Genomic DNA, 21,027 nt, shown 5'->3' on the forward strand with positions numbered 1-21,027 from the left:
TTGTAACAATAAAAAACTCTTTTCAAAATTAATTAAATCGACATAGCTTCATCTGTGGGATTGACTGATATCACGTATCTACTGAATGAGCGCCATAAACTCTGGAAAGCTGAATTGTGGTAACCATGGCAACGAAGAAGGGGGCCCCTCTCTTTCCGCATCCTGGGAAGCGCGGCCAGAACGCTCTGGGGAAGTTTGGCCTGCTGGTCACGCCGTAGATCGCGATGCATGCTGGGTCTTGGTAACATGGCGTCCTCCTTGGTGCGCTGATGAGAGGAGTTTCACTGTAGCTTCAGACCAGAGGGCAAAACTCTCCAAGCCCAAGAAGCCCTCGCTACCTGTCTTCTTCGCGCCTCCGTGCCGCCCTTTCCTCAGGCCCGGTTCTCAGGCAGGAGAGAGCCACGGGGCCGAGGGCCAGGACCGGCCAGGCCGCGCGGATCCGGGGCTGAGGAGCCGGCTGCGGACGAGCACGATGGGCCGGTCCTGGCCCTGGGTGCAGCAGCCCCGGCGAGCGCGGGACCCGCGGGGCTGAGGGCGGCTGCGGGAGAGCCGACGCGCCCGAGCCTCTTCCCCTCGGCCGCAGACCTCAGCCCAGCCGGCGAACCGGCACCGGGAGCGGGCGGCCTTCCTGTGCTCCGATCGGCTGAGGCGTTGGAGGCCGGGAGCGGGGTCGTCGTGAGGCCCGAAGTCCGTCGCGCCTTTGGCAGCTTCGCTTACAGCCCGTCCCGAGACGTTCAGCCTGGGACGCAGCCGGGCGCTTGGGACCTGGGGGCGTGCGTGTGGGTGCGGAGCTCCTCGGTGTGCCCGCGCCCCCCGGCCCTTCCCAGCGCCTCCGCCTGCCGCGCAGGGTCGGGAGAGAAGGGGCTCAGACGTCTTGCCCGAGCAGGGGCCTCCGCACGCTCCCCTTCCTGCCTTTTCCGTCCCCCCTTTCCTGATTCTCACCGCCCCAGCTCTGGCACGCGCTGGTGTTGAAGGCTGGAGGTTCTCGAGCGCTTGCTGCCAAGGACTCCCCCACCCCCTCCGCCCCTGATGGAGTCCGAGGCGCTGCAGTCCCCTCTTCTGGGACTCGGGGAGGAGGACGAGGCCGACCTTACAGACTGGAACCTGCCTTTGGCCTTTATGAAGAAGAGGCACTGCGAGAAGATCGAAGGCTCCAAATCCTTAGCTCAGAGCTGGAGGATGAAGGATCGGGTAAGTGGACTCCGGCTGCGCCGCGCGGACCTTGGTACTTCTTCCCACGAGGGAAGTTCAGAGCCAGGAGCGTGTCCTAGGGAGAGCCGCGGTCCCTTTTCCCAGCCACAGGCTGCAGGTCAGCCAGAGAAGCACGAGCCCTTTCAGACTCTAGCTTTTGGCTGTAAATGGAAAAAGGGTGTTTTGGTTGGGAGTTACGCGCTGGATAATGTTACTTTGATTCAAACTAAGTTTTGGTCCAGACAATAAAAGTTCACCAAGTCCGAAAGTACAGCCCTGCAAGTGTTCACACACTCTTTGGTATACTTAGTGCTCTTTTTTTTATTTTTTTTTAAAAGATTTTATTTATTTATTTGAGAGAGAATGAGAGAGAGAGCACATGAGAGGGGGGAGGGTCAGAGGGAGAGGCAGACTCCCCACCGAGCAGGGAGCCCGATGCGGGGCTCGATCCCGGGACTCCAGGATCATGACCTGAGCGGAAGGCAGTCGCTTAACCGACTGAGCCACCCAGGCGCCCTTTTTTATTTATTTGAGAGAGAGAGAGAATGAGAGACAGAGAGCATGAGAGGGAGGAGGGTCAGAGGGAGAAGCAGACTCCCCGCTGAGCAGGGAGCCCGATGCGGGACTCGATCCCGGGACTCCAGGATCATGACCTGAGCCGAAGGCAGTCGCTTAACCGACTGAGCCACCCAGGCGCCCCTACTTAGTGCTCTTAACACTGGAGGAAAGACACCTTGGGCTGGAATACTTGTACCCACGTGGTTAGGCTGCTTCTGTGGCTGGTTTACTTTTTTTGTCGGGCTCTGGGAAATGCTGTGCTGGGAAACAACATTACTGGGAGATGTTTAGGTGGTAACAAATTAATGCAAAGTTATTTTAAAGTTACAATGAACTTCATCATAGCCTTCTAAACAGCTGGTCTTGAATCCAGACTTTTATTCCTTCTATGTGGTGTCATGTTGCTGTAGCTTGGAGACAGACTTTCTCCCACGGTAGAGTTGGAGGATGATGGGTTGGAACTTGGGTCCAGATTTTAGGGGGTCTCCATGGTGTTGGAGCGTGAACAGTGACTCACAAGCGGCTAGTAGGAAAGAAAACAGCCAATTTTGGTGAACCTGTCTTTAATTAACCTCTATTTCCTGGTCTCTAAAGCAAAAGGGTGGGACCCTCTCATCTGTGCACACTTAAAATTTGTCTTTTTATGATTTTTCCTTCAAGACTGTCTTTATTTATTTAAACATTTCAGTGTTACAAGAAGGGTAGTTGGTGTTACATTGCAGTGTGAGTGCTCTGGGCTTATGAACATGCTTGTGTAAGATGATTGTTTTTTGTATATGACGTTGAATCTATGTAAGATCACCTAAGTTATGGTAATTCTACTTAGTCAATCACTAGTAACCAGTCCTTCAGTTATTGATTTGGCTTAGGAAAATTTGTTTCATCCAAAGGTAATTTAAGGAGTAAAAGAGATGTTTATTGGAAGAGATTGTATAAAGTCTGTCTTATGGACATCTTTAATACTAATTCATAGTTCAAAGCTTTTGTGGTTGTTATGCATATATAAAAAGAAACTTATTGTAAAGTAACTGTCTAATCTTTTTTTTTTCCCATTCTACTATTTGGAGGACTTTTTTTTTTTTCTTTTTTCTTTTGAAATGTGGTTCCCTCTGCTACCCTAACCAATGCTCAAACTGTTCAAACTGATTAATGGATATATGTTTGACCTTTTAATTAAAACATCAATTTGTGAATGATCAGCATTCCCTGATAAGCTCATCATAGGTTATGAAGAGAAAAGTTCTGAGTAATTACTGAGATTACTCCTTAGAAAAGAGCCAGGGGAGGACGTTTGCTGTGTCTGACCTTTGCAAGCTGTTTAATGAAGAAGAAAATCAGAAGCTAATATTTTCAGTTCGGTGTGTGAGAGCTTGGCATCTTAACAGTCCTCATCATCTCTTCCTCGGACTCAGACCCAGGGGACCTTTTAGCACCCCTGCCAGGACAAAGGTTGCAAATCCAAATGATGCTAATAGCTGGGAGGTAGCATAAGAGAAGGAAGCAGGCCAGATAGAAGAATGCACAGGTTCACAGGTAAGTGGCAGCTGACAGTGACTTGTGTCCGATTGTCTGGAGGGTGGGTTCTGGAGAGCACAGGCCACAACAGCTGAAGGGGCAGGTGGGCCTCAGCCAGATGGCTTCCTTTCTCTTTTTACTTTTTCTTTGAGAAGCCAGAAGGCTTTGTTTTTAAATGTGAAGCCTTCCAGTTTAAAAATGTTGGCACTCTCTCAGATGTTATAAAACACAAAGGAGTCTAGCACTGCAGGCCACACAAACCCCATTTGCGGGGCTGATTCTCGCCAGTGGGTTACCTGGGTGTGACTTGTGCTCTGTTCCCTCAACACCAGACAGCCGCTCCGATTCCAGGCATCTTGAGCGTGCAGGCATCCAGGCTGGGCTGTCTCCCCTCCCCCCCACAGTGTGATGGAGCAGCACTGTAGTAAAGCGACACACGTGGGCCAGGAGTAGGGCCTACTCATACCACTCGCCCTGGTGAGCTATTGACTGCCCTAAACCCAGGCGCAGCCTCTGCTTCTTCCTGTGATCCATGTGTAACTCCAGATACTTTTATTTTGTGTATATATTAGTGGTTACCTTTTGGTGTCCTATTGAATGAAGTTGTTAAGGATTCCTAAAATTGACATCTTCACTAAAGTTGACTGATGGCCCTAAAAAGTTTTCTGCCACTCAACGTTCGGCATCCTCAGAGAGAGCTACAGCACTTGCCCACTGTCAGTTGGGATTCACACAATTTTTGTTTTGGATCAGTGCTGGTTTTCAAATGCCAGTATTATTGCATTTTAATTACTAAGCTACTGTTAGTTTAATACTGCTATTATCAAATTAGTTTGTCATTTGGTGAATTCTATGTATAGTGAATGATACGTATATGCATCAATAGTATCTTTGGCTTGTAGTTTGCAAATAACTAGACGTGTATAAATTGCAGCGCAAAATGAATCATTCATAGGCCTGTGGCTAATGCTGATGTGTATACATGTTCCCCATTTGTGTTTTGCTGTGATACTTTATGGTTATCACCAAGTTCATTCTCCTCCTGGAGAGTGGGCATGTGGGAACAGTTGGTCTCAGATTCATCTTTACCTCACACGTGTGGGCCAGAATCAGGGAGACTAGAGAGCTGTTGCTCTCAAAACCACGGACACACACACACTATACCTACACGTGGGTAGGAGACGTAGATATAAAATGATGAGCCAGTTCCCAAACTGGTCTCTTGACTAATTGTCACCTGGCTTTGTAAGCGGTACTTTGGATCAGCCATGGAGGAAGCCGAGTGGATGCATCAGAGTAATGTATGGGCAATAGAAGGGTAATCCTACATTGCTCACCTTGCATCCTCTCTCATTTACTCCAGTTAGGCTCCCAGCCTGGCATTGAGACCACCCTCCACAGGCCATCATTGGTTGCTAAATCTAAACGTCACTTCTCTGTCCTTATCTTGTCTGACCTCTCCTCAGCATTCCGCAGTGGGCCACTCCCTCCCCGCTTAGACTCTCCTCACCTGCTTCCGTGTCTTCCTGAAACTCCGGGTCTCCCTCTGGGGTCTTATCGCTCCTCCTCAGACCCCTTTGCTGTTTGACAGCTCAGTGTGGAGCACTCGAGGACTTGATCTTGGGCCCTCCCTCTTTGCTGTGTAGGCCCCTCACCAGTGGGTCTTGTCTATGCTCATGCTTAACATGCGGTTCACGGGCCAGTGACTTGCACATCTGAGGTCTTCACTTCTGACCTGGCCCTGGAGCTCCCGAACACCCCTCTGCCTTAGCATTCTCCGCCTCAGCACATGGCCACTGCCCCCACTCAGGTGTTCATGCTGTCAATCCAGGATTTACCCTTCCGTCTTTCCTCCTCCCCTCCTCATGGCCCTGTCCAGCTCACAAGTAGAGCCTGTCAGCTTTGCCTCCGAAGTGCATCTTATATTGGACCGCCTCGCTTTGTCTCTACCCATTGTGAGCCCAGTCCAGGCAGCTGCCATCTTTTGTCTGGATGACCAGACTTGCATCCTGACTGGTCTCCCCACATGCATTCTGCCCTACAATTGATTCTTCATGCCGTGGCCAGAGGGATCTCTCACAGGTGTAAATCAGATTCTGTTACTCACTTCCTGTTTGGCCTTCTCCCGGCTTCCTAAGTGCTTGAGAGGAGAATGCAGATGCCTCACCCTGGTGCTCAGAGCTTCATGATCTGGCCCCCCCTGCCTTTTCTGCTTCCTGGATGGAAAGGCCTGGAATGCTCTAACCTCTGCTCTTTGTACACCTGGCTCCCTCTGGTCCTCCTCTCTCAGCTGCTGGGTCACTTCCTCAGAGAGGCCTTCCCAGATTATCTCATCTAAAGCAACTCCCCAGCCACTCATGAGCACTTGCTTTCTCTGGTATTTTTTGTTATATCCTCACCCCTGGACCTGAGTTTTCTATTGTAAAGCAGGGACCTCATTTATGCTAGTACACAGGTCAATACTTCACACATGGTGAAGACACTGCAGAAAAAATGCATAGTTTGCAAAGGGCTTCCACAGAGGGTGTGTTCTTTAAGGCCGCCAGCACCTTACCTGGGTGGGAAGGATTGTCTCCAGGTGATGGGTGAGGAGATGAGGCCTTCATTACGTGGCTTGCCGAAGGGACCTAAGCTGCATGGCTAGCAATGAGGGAGGCGGACTTGAGAAACAAAGCCTAGAATGGTGTCACAAGGTGCCACTGGAAAGTCCACATCGTGAGGCTCTGGAGTCTATACCCGAGTGTGCTGGGAAGGTGGCTGGGGTGGTGGCAGGGACATAAAGCCAGAGAACAGTGCCAGTGCTGCACCTCAGCTGTTCCTGCGGCGGGCTCTAGGCTCGGGGTTCCCCTGGCCCCTCTTCCGATGATAGTATAAGGCAGGGGCGCCTGGCTGGCTTAGTTGGTGGGCCGAGTGACTCTTGATCTTGGGGTCATGAGTTCAAGCCCCACGTTGGGTGTAGAGATGACTTAAAAGTAAAATCTTAGAAAAAATAATAATGCCAGGTAGCACTGGCCTTTCGCACTCTCTGTGTTGGCATCTGTGCAGATGGTGCAGAAGTGATGTGGGTAAACCCCTGGTGCCTTCGCAGGAATAAGGGTGGTGGCGCCGGACGGTGCTGGTCCACTGTTTTCTTCACGGCTGCGCATTCACGGTAAAGAATTCCACTCCACTTGAGAATGCCCTTGATGATGCGGTAAAACGTGTTGGTCTTCTTGATCCTGGCTCTGCAGTGCCCGCCTTCCCATGCGGCGCGCCCGCTGCCCTTCTGCCAAGGGGGGTGTGTGCTGCATCTGACAGGCTAACGAGCAGCTCTGCGCTCTCAGGCTTGGGTCTGTGGCAGATGCGTCTCGAAAATGAACAAAATGAGCTATCACTTCAAGGAAAAGACCAACAGGATTTGTTGCCAGGGATAAAATTTGAGCTTTCAGGTGAAAATCAAGTGTTCTGGAGAACTGCTGTCTGCCACGGTGAGCTTCCCAGCTTCCCACATTTGAGACTCTTCCAATGAGACAGTGGTGGTAGAATGAGTAGGATTTTTTGGGGGGATATGAAATGTAGAACAAAGTGTGTCCACATTCGGAACATCTGCATAATTCAGTGAGCCAGTATTTCCAGATGACCAGTCCGTGATACCACAAAATCATCCACGGGCAAAAGATTCACTCAAAGTGAGGCCAGTGGATTTTAACATAGTAAGGGGTAAAAAGCCCAATCTTCCGCTAGGTTAGGTATCCTATTTTGTGTTCTGTGCAGATAGATTGCCCCTAACCCTTAAGAAACTACAGTTACTGAGTTTTGACGTGATGTGAAAGAAGAATATTCTCAGTTATTTGGATGTGCTGATACTTTTTCTCTTTTCGCCTGCACATCTTTGTGAGGTCAGAGTTTGTGCATCTACTTTGACCAAAACAGTGCGTCACAGCAGACTGAAACAGAATATGGAGTCCAGCTGTCTTCTGTGAAGGCAGACATTAAAGAGATTTGCAAAAAGCTGTCACTTGTCTAACGATTTTTTGAAAATACAGTTATTTTTCATAGAAATATCTATTTAAATATATAATGAGTTTATAATTTTTAAATGAATCAGCCAAGAAATACATTCCTTTTTTTTTTTTTTTCTTTTTGGCCTTAACCTCTAACATGGAAAGTACTGAGAAGTACTGATAAGAGCACATAAAATAAGCTCTTTGGGAGTCTTCAGTAATCTTTGAGTGTAAGTAAAGGTGTTCCATCATCAAGAGTTTGAGACTCGTTTGTGTAGTTAAAAGAAAGTGGGCGTCAGACTTAAATTAGGAAGCAGGGCTTGAGGATATCAGGTGGTTGGCCAAAAATACCAAGCAGGGAGGACCAGAAATTAGGTAGCAGACCTAAAAGGGATCTGTTAGGCCCTTTCCATGCTGGAGCTTGTGTTTGTGAAGAGCTCTGTGGGGTTGTGAAGGCAGTCGCCTGCTATGTAACCATTAGGGCCTCCTGCTGCTCCAGTCCCCTGCCATGTGTCCTGGAGGGGATCGCTCTGCTGCTCACCCAGTAGTATCTTATCCTGGGAGTGAAGGAACATCTGTCCGCGTGTGGCAGGGGAAGGTAGCCAGAAGTCTTCAGTACAACAAAGGTGTATCGCTCTCTTATAGGGTGTTATGCTCTCCAGAACCCTAGGATCTAGTAGGACGGACAGACACGTCAACACCAAATTTGTAATACACTGTTACGTGTGTTTACAGGTGAGAAGGGCATGATTATAGGGAAAGCTTTGCATTGATATTAAGTAAGTAAATTATTTGCATTGAACTGCATTTATGAAACATACAGATCCGTCCCATTGACCCAGCGTGGAACTCTCAGCATCGAATGACTGTTGATGTGCTTGATGGTGGGGAGCTGCTTGTGGATTTAAGGGGGGCAGTATCATACAGAGATTTGTGTTTTGAAAGATCTTTTTGACCGTGGGTGCAGTGGAGGGTTTGGAGGGGTGGGACTGGAGGTGGGAATCCAAGTGAGAAACCATGCCCAAAGCCAGGCAGCCACAGCAGGAGGGAGGTGGGATCTAGAGTCTGGTCAGGCCTTGCAGGTTAAAGAGCGGGTGGCCAGTGTGGGCACCCTCTCTCTGAACTTGAAACATGTGAACTTGCTGTTGGCATTTGTCATGGGAAGCTCTGGAGCCACAAAGGGACCATCTACATAGATTTTTTTTTTTTTTTTAACCTGCTTTAAAAAATGTGCCGTGTTCCATTTTGAACAGTGTGCCGTGGAAGAGTCCTGAAATGGATAAGAACATTTCTCCTCATTATCACCTTGTAGAATTCTAAAGCTAGAGTTTTAACAAGATAGCATGTGGATTATATATAGATGGTGTCCTCCAGGTTTCTGACTCTTTCCTCCTTTTATTCCGAAGACATTAAAAAAGTACTTGGGGCATCTACCATGCTTGTTTCAGTAGAGCTGAAGTTTGACACCTTTTCTTTTTGTAAGTTAAATGTATAGAAAATGCCATCCCAGGAAATATTTGACGTGATAATTCATGCTTTAATCATGTTCTTGAGCCTCAAGTTGTCAGACAGGTGCAGCTCTGCCAGAGCGGGGGGTGGGGGGTGTGTGCCCCCAGGCGGCCGCGGAGAACACGTGATCACTTGACCACCCCCTTCCCCCCACCAGTTTGCTTTCAGATGTGGCTTTTGTTCTTGACTTGCACTATTTTCTGTTTTTTGGTTTTGATGTAATCTCGAACTTACAGAAAAATTGTAAGAATAGTACAATGAATTCCCTTATACCTTTTACCCAGATTCACCAATTGTTTACATCTTCCCCCATCTATTTTATCATTCTCTCTGTGTTTATGTAAGTCTGTACTTTTCTCCCATGAGTGGTTGAGGAGTAAGTTGGAGGCTCTGTGCCTCAGGCCTTAATGTGTGTAGCTCCTGCGAGCAAGGACTCTCTTAACGTAGCCACAGGATAGTTGTGAAAGTCAGGACATCTGTCATTGATATGTTACTATTATTAATCCACAGTTCACGTTCACATGTTGTCATTTGTCCCAGCACTGAGCCTTTCTTAGCAATTTCTGCCCTCCCCGCCCCCACTCAGGGTCACCCACTGCCTTTAATGGTCTTGCCTATGTAGCCTCCTTTGATCTAAGGGAGTTTCTCAGCCTTTCTTAGAATTTCTTGCCCTTGACAATTTTTTTCTTCGTGGTACAACACACTAATGTCTGTTAATCCTTGGTAAGTGTGCCGCTCGGTGGCATCAGGTACATTCACTCCGTTGTGCAGCCATCCATCGTCCGCCTCCCAACTTTACCATCTTCCCAAACTGAAGCTCTGTGCCCCTGTTCCCCTCCCAGCCCCGCGCAGCCGACATCCTACTGTCTCTGAATTTGTTGACCTTGGTATTTTTCAAGAGTGCCGGGCCGTTACTTTGTAGAATGTCCTCAGTTTGAGTTTGCCTGATGTTTCCTCCTAGGCAGATTCAGTGTATGCGTCTTGGGTCACAGTGCAGTTGAAGCGATGTGCTGTCTTCAGAGCATCGAAGACATGGTGCTGGGGGGCGCTTGGGCGGCTCAGTCGGTTAAGCGTCCGACTCTTCATCTCAGCTCAGGTCATGATCTCAGCGTTGTCGAAATGAGCCCCACATCACCGGGCTCTGTTCTCAGCGGGGAGTCATCTTGAGATTCTCTCTCCCTCTCCCCCTGCCTTTCCCAGGAGGCTCATGCTCTCTCTTTCTCTCTCAAATAAATAAATAAATCTTTAAATTTTAAACAAAAAGAAAGCACATGGTTTTGCTTTCTTCCAATATTGTTGTTCCTGGCTCCACACTTGTCCCAGGCTGGGATGCACAGAGGGGAGTTTCCGGATTGATAACCCAGGCACTTGGGGAAGCAGCCCTCCTAAGGGGTTAATATTTACTTACATTGTTGTTTGAGGCAGACTGTACCTACAGATCCTAACTAGTAGAATATGCTATTCAGAGTGAGTTTCCTCAGTGTTGGGCGTGGAAATAGTGCTTATCATCTGCATTTAGGACCATTCGCCTCTCGGTGCTGAGTCCGGGGTTGTGTATAAGCAGACACAGGGCATGGGTGTGGCCCTTGAGGAATTTGTATCTGATTTGAGAAAAATGACATTCTTATACAAAATCAAAGAACAGTGCAATAATTATGTATCTGCGCTTGAGTCACAAGTTAGTGATTTCACGAATTCTGTTGGCTGGACATTTCTACCGTGTCTGCAGTCCCGAGGCGCTTGGCTGAGCCTGGTGCCGGGTGCTGAAGGATAAGTGAAAGTGTGCACGGGTCAGGGGGTGGGGGTGTGGAGAGGGGAAAGGATAGTTAAGTCACAACTCATTTCTAGAATTCAGTAATTCAGCTAATGTTTGTCTAGTGCCTCTCTGTGTCACGCGGGGTGCTAAGTGTGGGTGATTCATTGCCGAACAACTCCTGCTTTTAAGGTGTTTACCAGTTTTGGGGGGAAGAGGGGTTGACTCAACAGGAAGCGGGGCATTGGGCTGGTGGCGGCTACAAACGGAGTACGGGAAAGGCCTCCTGGAAGACTGGCGCTCTGACTCAGACCCTGGAAGGGAACACAAGTTTGCTGGGCAGAGGAGGGAGAGGGAGAGAGGGCCGGGCTGAGGAGCTGGTGTGTGCAGAGGTGGGGAGGTGAGAGAGCATGACCTCTGGGAAACTGCCCTTCGCCGAGGCTAGGCCTCCTGGTGCAGGTTTCCCTCCTTGCTTCCTAAGGTGGCACCGGCCACCCGCCACCCGCCTGTTGTGTTTTCCCTCAAACACCAGGTTCTGTATTTGGTTTGTCAACCCCACTCACCAGGGACTTGGTTTTGTTCACTGCTGCACCCCTAACTTCTCACACAGTGCCGTTTGGTGGAAGTTACTCAATAATTATCGGTCAGGTGAAGAAACGGGGCTGGGACTGTGCTAAGAGGTGTGGTCAGGGCCTCTGCGCATGGACTGGTGGACAAGGCAAGTCCTGACAGGCTTTACAAAGCCCTAGGAGTTTGGATTTTGTTTCAAGGACCATTAAGAAATGCTTTAAAGCAGGGCAGTGACATAGTTAGGATTTTAGAAAGATTTCACTGGGTGCAGAGGGAGAGAGAGAGAGAGAACCGGAGGGAATGTGTGTTGTGCGTGTGTGTGCATGTGTGAGGAGGGGTGTGTGTGTGTGAGAATCTGCGTTGGGGAGGGGGCATGGGTCAGGAGCGCATGGAGGGTGGGGAGATGGGAACTGAGGACGAGCAGGCTGCAGCTGAGCTCGGCCAGTGCCAGGGAGGGGTGGGGGGCCCCGAGAGCCCCCTGGAACAGAGGATGGGTGGTGCTTGGTCACTCATGGGGTGCGGGAGGTGGCAGAGCGACTTGCAGGCTCTGGCTGGATGTAGGACAGAGAGGGGCAAGCTACTGTGGGCATTCAGGAAGGGAGAGCGCGTGCGTCTCCCTCTGAAAATCAGAGAAAATTTTCTTTAACGAGTGTTTCAGGGGGAAATGTTGAAAGTGTTGCTTAAAATGGGTCCCGGGACCCCTGTTCCCCTTGGTGTCTGGTCTTCATTCATCCCTGCTGTACCCTTGTCCTCATGCCGTAGCTGCTGGTGATGAGCTACGCAATGAATATTGTTCAGTTTGGTGTTCTCTTGGATAACTTCCTCTTTTATCCTTAAAAGTTGATCAGACCAGCAGTTTAAAGCTACATGAGACTAAAAGCACTGTCAAATGTAAATTAGACATTTCCTTTTTCTGTGCTCCCTCTGAGCCCTGGCTCAGGTTCAGAATTAGCTTCTGTAGAGCTGGGAGCAATTCGGAGATACAAGTTGTCTTGTGTTTCTTTCCCGTATTGATGTCCTGAATACCCTGGCATGTTCATGCATGTCATTGCACGTCCTTCAGCTGCGTAGTTGATCACCGCACGCTGGGAGTGCCCTGTGCTGGGTCCCGTCTGCTGCCAGGCTGGCCTCGTGGTGGCGGCGCCCAGCTCAGACCTGCAGTGGGGCTCAGGCCCCCTCCGAAGAGCTCCCGCTGTCTCTCCCATCACGCACGCAGCGCTTCTCCTGGGAAAGCGTCATTACCTGGTCAGCAGGCAGGATGCCCAGAAGAGTTTCCTTCTTTAAATAAAACTTTATACTGGGAACGGTTTTAGTACTTGAAAAATATTTTAGCATTTTTAACAGACAAACCCTTGGAAACTTGTTTTCCTTCAGAGTACGTGAATAACACATGTCGTTGTAAAATTTTTAGAAAATAGGTAAAAACATAATGATGAGAATAAAAATTATATAATATCCTACTTTGGCACTGTTAATATTTTGGTGTATTTTCCACTTCTTTGTCATTCCTCTTCCCCTTTCCTGCAACCAAGATTATACTGTATGTGTCACTAAAGGACTATTTTGAATTCCCCCTTACCCTTATAGGATCTGAAACATAATAATAAAATAAACACTCAGGAAAACCCCCATGGCACCCAAGAACTAGATCAACATTAACACTGTCCCAGCTACCAGCTTTAACATCTTTTCTGCTTCTGGGAGAATAATAGCAGACAGCCCTTGACTTAGGATAGCTCGACTTACAAGTTTTCGACTTTACGAATGTATGAAAGCGATACATGTTCAGTAGAAACCCTCCTTGCGATTTTGAACATGGATCTTCTCCTGGGCTGGTGTTGATACGTGGTCTGATCCTCTCTCGTGATGCTGGGTGGTAAGCGTAGCCCCCGCAAGCCAGCGATCAGCAGGGTCAACAGCCTACGTATGGTAACAGCCATCCTGTCCCCACACGGCCACCGCTTGTCACTTTCTGTAGTGTTCACTAAATGACACCAGATGGTCAACACTGTATGGTAAGATAGGCTTTGTGCAAGGTGCTTTTGCCCAACTGTAGGCTGACGCGAGTGTTCTGAGCATGTGGAAGCTGGGCTTAGTTGAGCTATGACCGTAGGTTAGGTCTTGTGATAAGGGTTTATTGGGACGTAACCCCATTGTAAATTGAAGAAGGTCTGTACTAGCTTTATTTTAAGTCATACTTGACCGTGTTGCCAGGTGTTGTCTGGGTTTTCCATATCAACAGCCCCTTTAATTACTGAACAACCCTGTGAGCAGGTGCATTTATAGTTGAGTGGACTCAGGCAAGAGAGGTTAGATAATTTGCAAGAGGTCACCTAGTTAGTGAGGGGTGGAGCCCGGCGTTATCCTGCCTCTTAGGCAGTGGGGCCGGGGCGGGGAGAGCTGCTTGGGGCACCGCCATTTATTCACTGCTCACGTGCTGTTGGCTGACTTGCTGGCTAGCCGGTGAGCGCCAGTCCCTTGGTGGGAACGAAAATGTGAGCTGGTCCCTAATTGGGAGCACCGTAAAGTCAGTGCGTGCACCGACCAGCTGAGCAGATCAGACCGATAATGTTGAGATGTTTAACTAGTGGTTGCAGACTGTGTGATCACTCAGTGGAGAGGAGTGGGGTGACTGGGAGCTAGGGAGGGGTCTTGGAAGAGGGGTCTGGTGGAGGAAGGCTTCTGGAGGAGGTAGGCACGGAGACGGGGAGGGCTTGGCAGGCCAGAACGCAGGGGAAGGCCCTTCCAGGGCGGTATGTGGGGGGCGTCCAGTGTCAGTGATAGGAGGGTCTTTTTAGAGCACAGTGGGGGTAGTGCCAGCAGCTGGGTGGGGCACTGGCTGTGGCGGGCACCGCATCGCCCTGCTTTGGGTGCCCGGCAGGAGGCGTGACCCTTTTCTGCTGTTGGGGAGGTTTGGGGAGGGCTGAAGGCCGCGATGGGCGCAGTTTGGATTGGCGCACATCGGTGGGCCGCCTGCAGGGGCTGTTCCCTGGGAGGGCAGGTGGTGGGGCCTCGCTCACAGGCCAGGTGAGACAGAAGGATAGAGCTGGGGGGCATTCTCATCAGGGAAACCATGGAAGCCAGAGGGCGGGGGTGCAGCAGGGGGGTGGGGAAGGGGGGCTGCCCAGAGTGAAGAGGAGCTCTCTGGCGTGGAGCAGCGCCACAGGCACTTGGAGCCAGATCTTTGAAGGCCTGAATGGTAGGGTAAGGACAGGACGTTTGTTTGGGAAGCCGCAGTCTCTGAAGGTTTTTGAGTGGGGGTGGGCCGTGACGTATGGAGTCGAAGCAGTGTGTGAGAAAGGAGAGAATCATGGGGTTTGGGGAATAATTTGGGGAAAGAAAAACTGTGAGGTATTTTTGTTTTTTGTTTTTTTTAATGAACTTTTTTTATGATAGTTTTAGATTTATAGAAAAGTCGAGAAGATAGAGTTCCCATATACTTCGTAGCCAGTTTCCGCTGTTCCTAACATCTGACGTTAGGCTGGTACATTTATCACAGTTGATGAATATTGATAGTTATTATCACTAAAGCCCACCCTTTATTCAGATTTCCTGCATTTCTCTGTTATCTGTCCTCTGCCCCAGGGCCTTGCCCAGGACACCACACTGCATTTAGCTGTCACACATGTCTCCTTCGGCTCCTCTTGGTGGCAGTGGTCTTTCAGCCTGGTTTCGGGTGACTGACAGTTCTGAGGGGCACTGGGCAGGGGTGTATCTGATGATTGTTACATGATAAGAAGGGGTCATAGGTTTGGGGAGGAAGAGCATGGAGGGAGAGTGCCCTTCTCACCATGTCATATTAGGGGTCAGTGCTCTCAACCTGACTTGTCACTGGATGTGACCTTGACCACCTGGCCGAGGTCATGTTTGTTAGTTGTCTCTACTTGTTCTGCCCCCCACCCCCATTGATATATGTCTAGAAATATTTCCAGATGTAATCATCTCTGTATTAAGCTAAACATGCATTTATAGTGATGTCTTCAAGTCTGAGTTGTTTTGTTTTTTGTTGTGTTTAAATCTGGAACCAAGAGATTAGTAACATCAAGTGAACTCAGAGAAAGGTGTGTTTCTGGGGGAGGAGAGCTAATGAACTTGGGTTTAGACAGGTTGAGTTTGAGGTTCCCTGAAACTTGAAGACATGAGTCAAGTTTGGAGAAATAAATTTGGAAACTGACTCCATAGGGGTGATGCTAGATGGTAGGAGTTCTTGAAGGATGAAGAGGGAGGTTGTCCAGTGGGGAGATCAGAGTTGAGGAGAAGGGGAATCATGTGGCTTAACAGAGGCCAAGGAAGAGAAAGACTTTTTTGGGAAGCACTTGACCCATAACATTTCCTAAGTGCTACACTCGGTGTCTGCCAGTTCATAGCCCCTTGGCTGTGAAACTTCTTCCCCGTTTTAATCCTGGCTCCTGGTGAAGGGACAGCCCTTGGCGGGCCAGGGTTGGACGGCTGGGCCCAGGGTAGCCACATCCTAAGGCTGGTGGGCATGAGAAGATGAGCTGGAGCCATCTGGTTCTCCCATAGTGGTTTGAATTGGGACACATCCGTGGGAACAGAGTTTGGATCTGGGCTGCAGGAGGTCGCAGCGTGCTCTGAGTTATGGGCCAACATGACCTGGGAGGAAGCAGTTGGTGCAGGGATAGAAGGCAGGAGGCACAGCGTGGGCTGGGTCACGGCAGCGATGGAGGACCGGGGAGCAGCTCCATGCCTGGGTCATCCTGCCGCCTGGCCCTGCATTGCTTCTGCCCTTTCTGAGCTTGGGGCCTTTTGCATTCTCCTGGGTCCTATGCTACGTATCCTTACGAAACATAGTTGCTTAGTGTCACAGAAGTGAGACTTCCATTTTCAAGTTTATTTTTAGTAAGTCTCCCTGAAGCCTAAAGGAAAAGTTCACATCTTGAGTGCTCTGTGAATCGTCACTAAGTGAACACACGTGACCAGCACCTGGCTCAGGAAACAGAGCGCAGCGACCATGATCAGCCCCACCAAGCCTGCTCTCAGGCCTCCGTCCTGCTGGGAAGCCACTCTCCTGCCATCTGCACTTGGACAGCGTGACTTTTAGCACTGTTTCTGTGATCCCCGCGGGCGCTCACTCGTTCTCGCTGAGCGTGGTGCCCTCGCGACTCTCTTACTGTTGCCAGACACTGGGGTGGTTCCTGGTGTTGGGGCTCTTCCGGGTGCTGCAGAATATTCTTTTCCGTCTTTTGGGAAACACAGATACCGATTGCTCTTGGGTGGAATGGGATGCTGGGTGACAAAGAATACACGTCACGGGCTTTCAGAGCGGCCGTGTCATTAACATGCTGGCAGCGTCGTGCGGGATTCCAGTTGTCCACGTTCTCGCCGACACTCCGGGTATGCACTATCTGGCAAGCTTTGCAGAAGGAGACCCCGTGGTCCTCATTCACAGGGAGCTAGCATTCTAATGCAGAGGGCCGACACTGGAGATGGTGCTGGATGTGTCTGTCCCTCAGGAGAGACTGTAAATATTTGTTGCATGGTGGAGCCAGGGCCGTGGGGGGCTTCTGAGAAGTTTTGGTGGGATACGGAATTTACTAGAAGCTGAACTTCTCAGGAGCAGTTGTCAGGGAGGCAAGGGGACAAGGCGGGGGTCACGGAGCCCGGGAATGGGAGGAGAGACGGGAGATGGGCGGCCCGCTTTGGGCATGACAGCGAGCAGATGGAGGAGCCGGCAGCGGTGGGCGGTGGGAGAGGTAGGGCGGGGAGGGAAGCGGCCCTGTGGGTGAGGTGCATGCTGGGCCAGCGAGGGGAGGCCTCCAGGGTCAGGGCTTTATGACTTGACGGTTTGCAGATAGTTTGCGCAGGGATTAGCCTGTTGCATCCTGACAGCATGCCTCGTGGGCACTGCCTTACTGCTCTGAAGCTTCTTTGGGCAGGTTCGGCAGGTCCCTTGGCTGCTAAGGAGCAGGGCTGGGAGTCCAAGCCCTGATCTGACACGACCCAGGAGTCCTGGCTTCTACCTTCTTCCAACCTGTTCTCAGTGTGGCCTAGGGCGAGATTTCTTGTTGCTTTAAAGCCCCTTCTTGGGCACCTGGGTGGCTCAGTCAGTTAAGTGGCTGCCTTCGGCTCAGGTCATGATCCCAGGGAGCCTGCTTATCCCTTTCCCGCTCCCCCTGCTGTGCTTTCTCTGTCAAATAAATAAATAAAATCTTAAAAAAAAAAAAAAAAGTCCCTTCTTATGGAGACTGGGAAAATCCTGACATTTTCTAAAAATTAAAGAAACAGCTGTTTTTATCTAAGAGAATGGACTTGGTGTCACACTGACTGTGGCCCAAGCTGATTCCTTTTCCGCTGTGTGCTCTTGGTCTCTGTCCTAGTGTTTTCATCTGTAAAGGGGGCCTAAGGCCACCTCTGACAGTGTGGTTGTGGGGATTACATGGGACAGTATTTGGGGGACTCTGGGGGCTGCTGACGCCCAGTCCAGTGCCCAGCGAGTCACAGCTCTTCCTGTTCTGAGCGGTGGTAACCCGCGCACCTACGCATTCCCTCCACATGTTCCTTGTTGCATAGCTACTAATGAGCTCCATCCCATTTTGGTGCGGTAGCTTAAATAACAACTATTTGGAGGAAAGAGAGTGAAAATTGCCCCCTGTCTAGCCAGCAAGCTGTGCCTGCAATTTTCATCCATTGGTAAGGGGCAGAAGCTGTTCAGGTGACCACCCTCCTAGGAGGAGCTCCAAACTGGGCAGCTTTAGATTCTTTTCTTTTCTTTCTTTTCTATTCTTTTCTTTTCTCTTCTTTTCTTCTTTCCTTTCCTTTTCTTTCTCCCTTCACAATGATGCCAGCCCCTTTCCCTCAAAGGGTGTGAGCTCTCCTGAGATCCATGCTCTGCCCAAGTGTGTTTCTGTGAGGTGCTGGTAAATGTTGTAGATTTATCAAAAACTAGACTTTATGACATGCTTCCCATAAATCAGTGTTTGTGAACATTACTGAAAATGAATGGATTCTTGCAAGCCATCATGGCCAGTATTAGTTGTTCACTAACAGCTCTCTCATTTTTTTAGACATCAAATTCATTTCATTGAGAATGAGCATTTTTATAAAAACAGTTCTGGGAATCTACCAGAACAGGCTGGGAAGAAGAGGTCATCACTGTCCCCTTCTTTCTAGTAAAGGTGCTGTGAAGATAAAATGCTTTCTTCCAATAGGATCTGGTCTGTGAGGCCAGCTTGTGGAAGTCTCCGAACATATGCTTGCTGCAAGGCCCTTCTTCCTGCTGCTGGTAACACCCCCAACTCTTACTCTGTTTTGCCTTTCCCACAGGTGGGCTCGCTGGCCTGGTGCTGTCCTGGGTCCTAGAAGAAATGAGCCAAGGAGGAAGTACTTTAGCTCTCCTGGGGCCCCACTGGGAGGAGGGGTGTGGGGGCTGACCCAGAAATTGAAGGCCTGGCACTGACCGCTAGACTTTGGAACTGTGCCTGAAGCCACAATTCTGTGACCTGTATTTGGTTCTTTGTCTCCTGGTGCTGATCACTGGGCCCCTCCTCTTTCTGTTCAATGACTCTCTGCTCTAACAACTAGGCACCTGTTACTAAGTTCTAGAGCTCGAGTTTCCTCCATGAGTTCCGGTTTGCTTCATATTCTCCTGAGTTTCAGTTTTGGGTACCTGACTGGCTTTCCCTGGTCTCAGATTTGCCTGGGTTCTGCAGCCCAGTGTGTTAGGCAGTGAGCCCTGAGCGGTTTGGGCTCCATGCGCTGTGTCTACTTCAGATGCTATCGAGGACCCCAGGTGCCAAAAAGCATGCCTGGAATGGGCTTGGAGATTGCCTAATCCTTTCGGCCACTACTCTTGTCCCCATCCCTAACACTCATCTGTGCTCCTTGGCTGGGGCTTGGCCGTGAGCCCCTTGCTCTGCCCTTGCTTATTGTAAGCTCTACCAGGATATGCTTGTTTATGATACATTAGCTAGTGCTCTATTAGCGTCTTACGTTGCTACATGAAACTTAGAGAATCCTAATTTATGATCTATTTTATTGCTTTATTTAATTACTGAGCGTTTTCGCTTAACTAAATATATTTTCACTTAAATAAATATATTGAGAAATAGTTGCCAGATTGTCCCTGATGATATCTTTTTTTCTTTGAGAAGAATTTCATGCTAAGTAGATTAAGGTTGATTCTGTAGATTATTTTTATTCTTCATATGATGGCTTGAACATAGAGATGTGTTCCAAAAGTAGTATGTTAATATTTTCACAAATGTCCTGATTTTAAGGAATTGTCTTTATAGAATTATGAGCCTCTTTTAAATCCAGGAATAATAAATTCAAGCAAATGTAGAAAAGTGGCATTTTAAGATTATTCCACTTTACTGTAAGAATATTCATGGCAGCACTCACTCATTCACTGAGTGTTTCCTGAATGGTTGCAGACAACCTCGTGTCCGTCAACAGAGAACTGATTGAATTATGGTGCATTGTAAACTGGACTCCTCGCAGCTAAGACAGCGAAGTCATTCTATATGTGCTCTCATGGGAAGGTTTTCAAGACATATTATTAAATTAAAAACTAAAGTAAACCCCCAATCAAGGCATAGAACAGACTGTATGGTATGGTACTATCTGTGCTCTTAAAAAGCTATATGTGCATATAACAGTATGTGCTTATCTGTGTAAAACATTTATGGAACAGTACATGCTTATGGGCAGGATGGGAGGTAGGGATCAGTAGAATTATATTTATAAAACATTTTATTTTCCTGTACATAATTTTTAAAATCTTCTGCATGATTTTTTTTAATGTTAAGAAAAAAAGATTGCTCTTATGATATGTCCTCTGTGGGCAGAGGTTTGGTGGTTTTAAGGTTTACAGTATTACATCTTTTTTGTTTTAAAGATTTACTTATTTATTTGAGAGACAGAGAACGCGCATGCACGCATGTGCTCGAGCAGGGGGAGGGGCAGTGGGAGAGAGAGAAGGAGAGAAGCAGACTCCATGCTGAATGCAGAGCCTAACATGGGGCATGATCTTGACCCGATCCGAAATCAAGAGTCAGATGCTCAACTGACTGAGCCACTCCGGTGCTCCTCCAATGACATTTGTTTTAGATGCTTGACTTCGCTCTATTGAGGCTCTTTCCTGCTCACGCCCTTTTCCTCTTTGTTTCCTGTTGGATTGTTTCTATTGCTGTGTCTTCAGGTTCTCTCATCTACTCTTCCGCAGTGTGTGATATTTTGTTAAGCCCATTCACTGTAGTTTCCATTTCAGATATATTTTTATTCTCTAGAAATTGTTTGGGTCTTTTTTATGGTTTATATTTCTCTCCTTTATATTCACGTTTTCCTTTAAATCCTTGAACAAATTTATAACACCATTTTTAAAATTAATTTATTTAAAGTTCTTTTTTTTTTTTTTTTTTTTTTTTTTTATTCCTGAGAGACAGAGCGAGAGAGAAAGGCAGAGGGAGAAGCAGGCTCCCAAGGAGCAGGGAGCCCGATGCGGGACTCGATCCCAGGACCCTGAGATCATGACCTGAGCCGAAGGCAGACGCTTAACCATCTGAGCCACCCAGGCGCCCCTAAAATTAATTTATTTAAAAGATTTTATTTATTTATTTGACAGAGAGACACACAGTGAAAGAGGGAACACAAGCAAGGGGAGTGGGAGAGGGAGAAGCAGGCCTCCCACGGAGCAGGGAGCCCGATGCGGGGTTCGATCCCAGGACCCTGGGATTATGACCTGCGCCAAAGGCAGACGCTTAACGACTGAGCCACCCAGGTGCCCCTATAACACCATTTTAATGCTCTTGTCTGTTACTTCCACCATCACTGTTATATCTGGGTGTATTTCTGTTAACTGCTTTTCTTCTGTTTACAGATTACATTTTCCTGCTTTTCCTTACATCTAGTAATTTTCGATTGGATGCTGGACGTAGTGAATGTTGTGTTGTGGGTGTCTGGCATTGTCTTCATTTAAACAGTGTTGCG

The 21,027-nt window shown here is 48.7% G+C and overlaps 1 protein-coding gene across 6 annotated transcripts in view; it reads left to right on the forward strand.

The window, feature by feature from the left end:
• Nucleotides 1–214: 214 nt before the first annotated feature.
• RPTOR (regulatory associated protein of MTOR complex 1) overlaps nt 215–21,027 on the forward strand; it is a 319,684-nt gene continuing 298,871 nt past the window's right edge. For 5 of the 6 annotated variants that reach the window (XM_064582472.1, XM_064582474.1, XM_064582473.1 and 2 more), the window contains exon 1: nt 215–1,191. In XM_064582472.1, the coding sequence (XP_064438542.1) occupies nt 1,030–1,191 (162 nt within the window). In that variant the 5' untranslated portion in view covers nt 215–1,029. The remainder of the gene's footprint in view (nt 1,192–21,027) is intronic. The other variant, XM_045888303.3, reaches the window with a different exon arrangement.

Source organism: Mirounga angustirostris, unplaced genomic scaffold, assembly GCF_029215605.1.
Source record: "Mirounga angustirostris isolate CCGP_5_RB_7025 unplaced genomic scaffold, mMirAng1.0.hap1 SCAF_17, whole genome shotgun sequence".
Lineage (NCBI taxonomy): Eukaryota > Metazoa > Chordata > Mammalia > Carnivora > Phocidae > Mirounga > Mirounga angustirostris.